At 37.4% G+C, this 10458-nt stretch overlaps 1 protein-coding gene across 5 annotated transcripts in view; it reads left to right on the top strand.

Moving 5' to 3' along the window:
* Window positions 1–782: 782 nt before the first annotated feature.
* The window catches only part of LOC130924269 (ETS-related transcription factor Elf-2-like), a 33119-nt gene continuing 23443 nt past the window's right edge, over window positions 783–10458 (top strand). The window contains exons 1-3 of one of the 5 annotated variants that reach the window (XM_057850711.1): window positions 783–948; window positions 3695–3766; window positions 8522–8605. In XM_057850711.1, the coding sequence (XP_057706694.1) occupies window positions 8531–8605 (75 nt within the window). In that variant the 5' untranslated portion in view covers window positions 783–948; window positions 3695–3766; window positions 8522–8530. Of the gene's footprint in view, window positions 949–3694; window positions 3767–6851; window positions 7178–8521; window positions 8606–10458 lie in introns of those variants that run through there. The other 4 variants (XM_057850714.1, XM_057850709.1, XM_057850710.1 and 1 more) reach the window with 4 other exon arrangements.

Below are 10458 nucleotides of genomic sequence, written 5' to 3'. Positions count from 1 at the left end.
ATCTGACGTTGGTAGATTGTTTTCTTCTTGGAGATGAAATGCATGTGTGGCAGTTTATTGCCGTCATATTTTCGGAATCAAAGCACCGTGTACCGGAACAGCATTCTGGCCCTGAATCTTATACCGGAACTGCGTTCTGGCCCTGAATCTTATATAGGAACTGCGTTCCTGACCGTTCTGGCCCACTTTCACCCCTGCCTGTATGTATGTACAGTATATGTATATGTGCGTGAGTGGTGGTTTAAAGAAACATGAGATCGTAAAAATTATGACAACATGCTCTGGTAGACTCTGTATTTCATTGATCATGTTAATTAGGGTGACCATATTTTGATTTCTAAAAATGAGGACACTCAGCCCGGCCTCAAGATACTTGAATTTTACTCGAAGTTCACTCAAAGATGCCTATATCACTTATATTTAAAGTGTGCCTCCTCACTCTGGATGGAAAAATGCAGTTTGGAAAAAAAAAAAAAAAAAATGACGTAAAAAAAACAAACAAACAAACAAACAAACAAACAAAAAAAAAATAAAATAAAAAAAATAATATATATATATATATGTATATGTATATATATATAAATGTATATATATATTATATATATATATATATATAATATATATATATAATATATATATGTATGTGTGTGTATATATCTAAATTAGGGCTGTCAAAATTATCGCGTTAACGCGCGGTAATTAATTTTTTAAATTAATCACGTTAAAATATTTGACGCAATTAACGCACATGTCCCGCTCAGACAGTATTTTGCCTTTTGGTAAGTTTTACAGCAAGGCTTTTTGTGCTGCAGCACAACAGCGAACTCTTGTGGTCGCTTTGCGACATGGTTTATTTTTTTCTTGCCAGTTCATATGGCTGCACGACGTCTCGGGCTGAAGCCTACGTTGTAATGTTGTGCTTATATGATCCTTGGACAAGATTTGTCCGTAAGTATGGTTGTTGTAAAGAATGTACATATTATGTTAGTAAGCGAAATGTTCTATTTTTTGTATGAGACGCTTTTTGTTTATGTTTAGTGAACCTGTATAGCGTGCTAAGCTAACGTTGTTGCTAATGCAATGCTTGTGTACTTTTTTTTTTTTGTATTTTTATGACAGTCTAAAGAGGACAATGGTTTGAGGCTATTTTATTAATAAATCAGATGAAAAAGGAAGAAGTCTGATTACTAAGGCGTCGTTCACTAGCTGTCTAGCTTTGGAAAAAGTAGACGCTTCGGAGTGAGGACAGCACAGACAGATTTAACCCTTTAAGGTCTGGGCCTATTTTGTCTGATTTTGCATGCCTTTGAAGTTGCCTTTATATTTCAAAGAAAGAATTGTTTACGATGGCCTGGTTTGGTCCCTTTTTTTGTGACACCTTGAACTTCATGTCCAAACTGTTGTTTCCTTCACTGACCAATTATAAATCATCATTTTGGGCCCAAAAAGACCAAAAATTCCAAAATCGTTTTGTGAAAATTTTTAATATTGATGTCCAATTGACAACCAAACATGCGTAACGAACCGTTTTGAAACTTTGTAATATTTATTCAACATGTTAGGATGAACAGTCAACCAAAAAAATTTAGAATACATAGTCTTATATTTGACAATTCAACATAAACAACAGGTATAGCCATAGGCGTTTTTTGCCTTTATACATGCTCTAGTCAAAACAGGTTATATACAGCAGACCAAACAGTGAAGAAAAGTGAAAAAATATACCATCAAACACAAAAGGTGTTTAGAGGCCATCTCTTTATGAGTTTAGGTATTGCGGCCCATCACCTGATGAAAACTATGTACACACAATCAAGCTTCTTGAACACACATTTATATACACAAATTGAGAAGACTGATTGTGGGAAAAAATATATATATATAACATTGGGGGAAAAAAAGTATTTTCAAAAATATTTACAATAAACAAGTTAAATTTTTTTCAGGCATGCCACTCCGAAAAGCAGTTTCGTCCTGGAATTTGACACAGGGCTACATCACACAGCCCACACTTCCATGGGGTGTCGGTCCTCTTTCCACCCTTCCATTTTCATTTCACTTTACTTTCATTGTCACTATAAATGTACATGAAAAAAAAGTATTTATGAAAATAATAAAGTATAAAATAAAAATATATAAATACATAATAATGAAATCTATATGTGTGACAAAAGAAAGAATACCATAGCTGAATGTGTTACATCCCTAATCTTCATATAGAAAGAAGACCTGCACATTATTATTATATACACAAACACACACTTATATTGCATCAAAATTAACTTTGTCTTGCAATATCAAAAGAAACTTTCAAAAGAAACTTTTTCAGCATAAAAAAAAAAAAAAAAGTGAGTTGGCTTACCTCTGCTCGTCGATGGCGTCACCCACGTGTTCAAATCCGTCACTATCTCCGTCACACTCGAGGACTCTTCCGAAGAAGACGATGATGACGAATTTGGACCATCCTCTTCCTCAAGTTGATCAAAAAGCACAATTGCTTGCGTTAAATTTAGTTATCTGTTCATTCTCAAAGTCACACAAAGTCGCTCGCTCGCTCGATTCAAACGGCCGTCGGTCGCCACCTCGCTGCTTCAGAACACTCCTCCCTCTCGTTCGGTGGAACCTCGCATGGCAGTTATATATATATATTTTTTTTAAAAACGCATTTTGTGCTTCCACTGTGACTTCGAAAGGGTTCGTTTGATTTGTGTTTTTTCATGGAGCTTCCGTTTTGAAAAAGGACAAGAAATGATGGAAATGTAGACATAAACAAATGATCCATGCAGCGTTTTAATGTTTTTTTGAGAGGACAATAAAACTATAAAACTTAAATGACAATATCTCACGTTTTAGTTGGTCGATTGACTTCAAATAACAACGAGAGTAAACCGCAACTTCCGCACTTTAAAACAAGACCAACCAACGGCATGTGGGTGATGTAATTAAAACGCGAGGGCGCTTCAAAGACGACGTGCGCTGAGGACGCGCCGGCGCGTCCTTCGACTCTCAAGGGTTAAATGACAGTAGAGTGAAATGCCCACTACAGTCCTTATGTACCGTATGTTGAATGTACAGTGGGGAGAACAAGTATTTGATACACTGCCAATGGATTTTCCCATTGGCAGTGTATCAAATACTTGTTCTCCCCACTGTATATATCCATCTTGTGTCTTATCTTTCCATTCCAACAATTTATTTTACAGAATATATATAATTTACAGAAAAATATGGCATATTTTATAGATGGTTTGAATTGCGATTAATTGCGATTAATTACGATTAATTAATTTTTAAGCTGTAATTAACTCGATTAAAAATTTTAATCGTTTGACAACCCTAATCTAAATATATCTAAATATATCTAAATATATATATATATATATATATATATATATACAGTGCCTTGCAAAAGTATTCGGCCCCCTTGAATCTTGCAACCTTTCGCCACATTTCAGGCTTCAAACATAAAGATATGAAATTTAATTGTTTTTGTCAAGAATCAACAACAAGTGGGACACAATCGTGAAGTGGAACAACATTGATTGGATAACTTAACCTTTTCTAACTCCATAACTTGAATGCATTTTTCTTTTTTGGTAAGACAATCTTTTAAAGAATACTCATTTAGATTTGCTATTTTGATGAAATGTCACTATTTTTGTTTATGTTTGTTTTTTTGTTATGTTTGATTTAGGTTGTCAAATTTCGTGCTTGAAAAGAATAAAAGAAAAGAATAAGATCATCCCTCCGAATTCATCAGTTCAAAGTAGGTTTCAATAACCAGTGGTGGAATGTAAGAAGTGAAAGTACTTTGTTACGGTACTTAACTACATTTTTGTGTATCAGTACTTTACTTGACTACAAATATGAAGTGGTACTTTTTATTTTTACCTCACTACTTTTTGCAGCATGTTTCTGTACTTTTTACTCCACTACTTTTTAAATTGTCGCCCGCGTTAAACGTTACTTTGGTTAGATTTTCTCATTGTGAATTGCTAGTTTCGTTTTCATGCCTCCGGCTCATCGATAAGCCCCACACAACTACTGTATACCATAATTGAGCACTAAAGGCAGCAACACGAGTACCAGCAAGATTAGGCAGGTGAACAAGATACTGACCAATTAAAAACCACCACACTCTTGTATAGTAAGTGCGGGTATTCACCTGATAGTTGCTTGCAATCCGCCATTAAGCTAAGTTTAGGTGTTTTTGAGCTTGTTAAGCTTCAGTACAGTCAATTGTATTGTTTGTTTTTTTCCCAAGTCAATTAATCTTCTGATTCTTTCTTTGAACATTGATTCAGATCTCTTTAGGGATGTATGTACAGTGCCTTGCAAAAGTATTCGGCCCCCTTGAATCTTGCAACCTTTCGCCACATTTCAGGCTTCAAACATAAAGATATGAAATTTAATTTTTTTGTCAAGAATCAACAACAAGTGGGACACAATCGTGAAGTGGAACAACATTTATTGGATAATTTAAACTTTTTTAACAAATAAAAAACTGAAAAGTGGGGCGTGCAATATTATTCGGCCCCTTTACTTTCAGTGCAGCAAACTCACTCCAGACGTTCAGTGAGGATCTCTGAATGATCCAATGTTGTCCTAAATGACCGATGATGATAAATAGAAACCCATGTGTGTAATCAAGTCTCCGTATAAATGCACCTGCTCTGTGATAGTCTCAGGGTTCTGTTTAAAGTGCAGAGAGCATTATGAAAACCAAGGAACACACCAGGCAGGTCCGAGATACTGTTGTGGAGACGTTTAAAGCCGGATTTGGATACAAAAAGATTTCCCAAGCTTTAAACATCTCAAGGAGCACTGTGCAAGCCATCATATTGAAATGGAAGGAGCATCAGACCACTGCAAATCTACCAAGACCCGGCCGTCCTTCCAAACTTTCTTCTCAGACAAGGAGAAAACTGATCAGAGATGCAGCCAAGAGGCCCATGATCACTCTGGATGAACTGCAGAGATCTACAGCTGAGGTGGGAGAGTCTGTCCATAGGACAACAATCAGTCGTACACTGCACAAATCTGGCCTTTATGGAAGAGTGGCAAGAAGAGAGCCATTTCTCAAAGATATCCATAAAAAGTCTTGTTTAAAGTTTGCCACAAGCCACCTGGGAGACACACCAAACATGTGGAAGAAGGTGCTCTGGTCAGATGAAACCAAAATTGAACTTTTTGGCCACAATGCAAAACGATATGTTTGGCGTAAAAGCAACACAGCTCATCACCCTGAACACACCATCCCCACTGTCAAACATGGTGGTGGCAGCATCATGGTTTGGGCCTGCTTTTCTTCAGCAGGGACAGGGAAGATGGTTAAAATTGACGGGAAGATGGATGCAGCCAAATACAGGAACATTCTGGAAGAAAACCTGTTGGTATCTGCACAAGACCTGAGACTGGGACGGAGATTTATCTTCCAACAGGACAATGATCCAAAACATAAAGCCAAATCTACAATGGAATGGTTCAAAAATAAACGTATCCAGGTGTTAGAATGGCCAAGTCAAAGTCCAGACCTGAATCCAATCGAGAATCTGTGGAAAGAGCTGAAGACTGCTGTTCGCAAACACTCTCCATCCAACCTCACTGAGCTCGAGCTGTTTTGCAAGGAAGAATGGGCAAGAATGTCAGTCTCTCGATGTGCAAAACTGATAGAAACATACCCCAAGCGACTTGCAGCTGTAATTGGAGCAAAAGGTGGCGCTACAAAGTATTAACGCAAGGGGGCCGAATAATATTGCATGCCCCACTTTTCAGTTTTTTATTTGTTAAGAAAGTTTAAATTATCCAATAAATTTTGTTCCACTTCACGATTGTGTCCCACTTGTTATTGATTCTTGACAAAAAATTAAAATTTTATATCTTGATGTTTGAAGCCTGAAATGTGGCGAAAGGTTGCAAGGTTCAAGGGGGCTGAATACTTTTGCAAGGCACTGTATATACATATATATATAATGCAGACCCATAGAAATGTAGTCCAGTCAATACACATACACACAGTAGGCTATGTGCCAACTAAACATTTTTATAAATTACTATCACGACAATTGTCCTTGACAAATTGTTATTCCCATTCAATTGATGTTCTCATTCAATGTTCTAGATTGAACACAAAAAAAAAAAACGAAATAAACTGACAAACTATTCAATCAGCATGTTTCCAAACGTAGCAGTTCAAAACTACGTTTCCCATAATGCCTAGCGCGGTTTAGCTTACTGATAGCTAGCTGAGGCAAATTTCAAACTTTGCTATGAAAGTTTACAATCATCGGCAGCGCGCCGATGCGACACCAAATGGGATTTTACAGTCAAAGCTCCGACAGAAGTCAACAGTTGCCATTATATATGTATTTATCATAAAAAAACAAACAAACAAAAAAAACAAAAAACAAAAAAAAAAAAACAAAAAAAAAAAACAGGCATTGTGGCCAAATCGTCAACCCAGTAGATGGCGGTAATGCCTCATGATAGGGATAAACTGCCAACAAAAACAAGAAGAACTACTACTTCCCTCCATTCTAGTAGGAGCCATGTCAACTGCTGCCACCCAGCGGCCGGAGGGATCTCTTCAAATTGGTCCCGTGAAAAATCATAAAAACCAGACATTTTTATGAATTTATAAAACCCGCCAGTACCACGGACCACGAGGACACTACGTGAAAGCAGGACTTGTCCGGGCAAAAGAGGACGTTTGGTCACCCTAATGTTAATTGACTGTAGCAGCTTTTTCTTTTCATAGGTTGATTTTCGCGAGCTTTTACAAAAAAATATGATTATTCTAAAAATGTTGACTGCGATCATTTATGAGGGACTCCACAATCGCGTTCTCGTGACGTCATAGCGGTCGACGCTTTGACCCGCAGTTTCCGTGTAGCTTACGATACTGCGCGCCGGAAAGCTACATGATAGCTTAGAATCGACCCAAATCAAAACAAAAGTAAGGCATGAACACGACTTGATCATCAGGATTCAAACTCGGTTTGAAGGATCGTCAGCAAGGTGTTTTGATAGTCACAGGACTTACAAATTACTGTTTAGAAAAGTGCAATTAGCCTTTTTTCCCCTCCACTTTTCTTATTTGACCAGTCAAGTTAAGGCTAAGTCAGGCCCAGGTAGCATTAGCTGTGGCGCGTCGTATTTGTCTGCACAGAAAAGCAAGGTAAGAGGAAACTAAACGCACATCACTGGCTTGCGATTTTACGTGTTAATGCCCTAAACATATTAATTTGTTGCTCTTCCGAATTATGAACTTCTGTCTCATATAACGGTAACTATCATAGAATTAGCTAGTTGCTAATGCTAACTGAGCTACTTTTTTTCCTCCCATCAATGCAAATGTAGACTTAACTAATACGTGCGTCCTCTCTCAAATATAGTTAGTCAAAAAGGCAGTTATTTTGGCATTCGTAAATTAGTCGATAAAACTTTCACATTGGTCGCTAAGTCTTAAGTGTCAAGTAGCAACACTCCGAAACATCCCGTACGGAAAGTAAACATTAGCCTGCGTACGACTTCATCATAAGCATCTGATACGTAACATGTGGACTTGTTATCTTATTTAATCCTTATTTGATAGCACTAAATTTCTCTGTTGACAAACAATTGTGAATTACTCATTTAAATTGGCACCCATTGTCCATCGGGCGTGTTAAAATTATGTATCATAGACTGTCAAATAGATTGTAAATTATACAGTGTTGGAATTTTGGGGATCATCCGATGTATGCAGGTGCAGAATTTACTTATTGGGAGTTGCGAGTCCCAGCCATATTGTATTTTTGCCTTTCTTTTCTTGAAAATTCTTTCATAACAAGAGGCAGTATTTTCCCGTTCCCGTTTAGGCGTGTCTTAACCTGAAAATTATGTATGTAGAGACATTCGTAAGTAAAGGTACCACTGTATTTTCCCCCAACTATAGAATGCCAGAGTGAGTATGATGCCAACATTTCACGACTTAATTGACGTTTACTGTAGTTCTGTTCAAGCACTCTCTATCCTCCTTTAGTGAATTGTGCCCACACTATACTTTTAGCATCATATTGTAGCTTACCACATTAACTGTTATAAAAGTTACTGTCAACTGGCCAGCTAGTCAAGTCTAATTTATTTATAGCCCTAAATCAAAAAAGCTGTTGGCAAATATTTGCCAAAACATGTATAGTTTTTTTTTTTTTTCTTCAATAAGCACTGATAAAGTGCCTTGAAGCGTTTTTTTTTTCCCCCGAGGTTTTTTTCCCCCCGTTTTTTTAAGTTTTGTAAACATTACGAAAGAACAATGTGAGACTTGTGATTCAGGGCTAAAGAAAATGTGACCTGATTTAGCTTTTTATGTGAGTCATTCTGCTGTGTGAGGTAACTTCCAAACTGTTTCATTGTCAGCACGCACGTGTACCCCAACACCACTATGCTAATATATCTAAGACTAGAAGTAAATTAATTGTACACACTTACTTTCAGATGTAATTGTGTTTTTTATTAATTTTACCAACTTTTGTTTTCTAAGGAATGAGTGATGACTTCTGTGGTGGTGTCAGATGGAGGAGGGAATATAGTGGAGTATGTCACCATGGTGGAGGAGCCTCAACAAGTACGAAATTCTCTGGAAAAGCTATGATGTGATCAAGTCATGGTGGTGGAAAATGATTGTATTTTCTGCACTATAAGGCGCACGTAAATGCCTTCAATTTTCACAAAATCAGACAGTGACCCTTAAATATGGACCACTGTTGGTTAATCATGGCATGAAATTCCCTTAAGCACACACTATCTAGTGGATGTATAACGAAACCCCAACCACTACTACTACTATTACTACTGCACCTTATGATGCAGTGCGCCTTATACATGAAAACCGTTTTAAAATAGGCCATTCTTTGAACGTGCACCTTATACTCCGATTTGCCGTATAGTGCAGAAAATACAGTACTCGTCGATTATGTATAGCAGAATAATAAAAGTTCAGCTCATGATATTGTTTTTTTAAAGATAAAAGATAAACACAGTTTAACCTGTTTACATCATAATGGAAATGGAACGCAACCTGTTAAATGACTGTAGTTGACTTGGTTGAAATTTTCAAACAATTCCTTATCAAAATTTGCAACCATCTGGCTTTTGTTTGGAAAATAATGATAGTTACATAACTACTTAGTATATACAGTGGTATGAAAAAGTATCTGAACCTTTTGGAATTTCTCACATTTCTGCATAAAATTTCCATCAAATTTGATCTGATCTTTGTCAAAATTACACAGATAAAAAAACAGTGCGTTAACTAAAACCACCCAAACATTTATAGGTTTTCATATTTTAATGAGGATAGCATGCAAACAGTGACAGAAGGGGGTTAAAATAAGTAAGTGAACCCACTGCCTTAGGTGACTTAAAGAGCAATTGAAACCAATTTTTACCAAACAATTTAAGTCAGGTGTGTGCCCAATCACTGAGGAGTGGTTTAAAGCTGCTCTGTCTATTTTAATGAGGATAGTATGACAGAAGGGGGAAAAATAAGTAGGTGAACCATCACAATCGATATTTAGTGGCCCCTCGTTTGGCAGCAATAACTTCAACCAGACGCTTCCTGTGGCTGCAGATCAGTCTGGCACATCAATCAGGACTAATCTTGGCCCATTCTTCTCTACAAAACTGCTCTAGTTCAGTCAGATTCCTGGGATGTCTGGCATGAATCGCCGTCTTTAGGTCTTGCCGTAGCATCTCAGTGGGGTTGAAGTCTGGACTTTGAGTTGGCCACTCCAAAACATGTATTTTGTTCTTCTGAAACCATTCTGAAGTTGATTTGCTTCTATGTTTTGGATCATTGTCTTGTTGCAGCATCCATCCTCATTTTAGCTTCAACTGTCTGACAGAGAGCCTCAGGTTTTCCTGCGAAACATCCTGATAAACTTTTGAATTCATTCTTTCTTTAATGATTGCAAGTTGTCCAGACTCAGAGGCAGCAAACAGCCCCAAATCATGATGCTCCCTCCACCTTCATGGAGGGGATGAGGTGTTGATGTTAGTAAGCTGTTCCATTTTTCCTCCACACATGACGTTGTGTGTTACTCCCAAACAATTCAACTTTGATTTCATCTGTCCACAAAATATTTTGCCAAAACGTCTGTGGAGTGTCCAAGTGCCTTTTTGCGAACATTAAACGAGCAACAATGTTTTTATTTTATTTTATTTTTTTTAGACAGGAGTGGCTTCCTCAGTGGAGTCGTTCCATGAACACCAGTCTTTGCCATAGGTTTACATATAGTTGATGTGTGCACAGAGATATTGGACTGTGCCAGTGATTTCTGTAAATCTTTGGCAGACACTCTAGGGTCCTTTTTTTAACCTCTGAGTATTCTGCGTTGAACTCTTGGGCTCATCTTTGGCGGACTGCCACTCCTTGGGAGATAAGAAACAGTGCCAAACTCTTTCATTTGTAAACAACTT

Source organism: Corythoichthys intestinalis, chromosome 11 (assembly GCF_030265065.1).
Source record: "Corythoichthys intestinalis isolate RoL2023-P3 chromosome 11, ASM3026506v1, whole genome shotgun sequence".
In the NCBI taxonomy this organism is placed as follows: domain Eukaryota; kingdom Metazoa; phylum Chordata; class Actinopteri; order Syngnathiformes; family Syngnathidae; genus Corythoichthys; species Corythoichthys intestinalis.
Note: the sequence above shows the minus strand (reverse complement) of the source record. Positions and strands in the feature narration are given on the sequence as shown.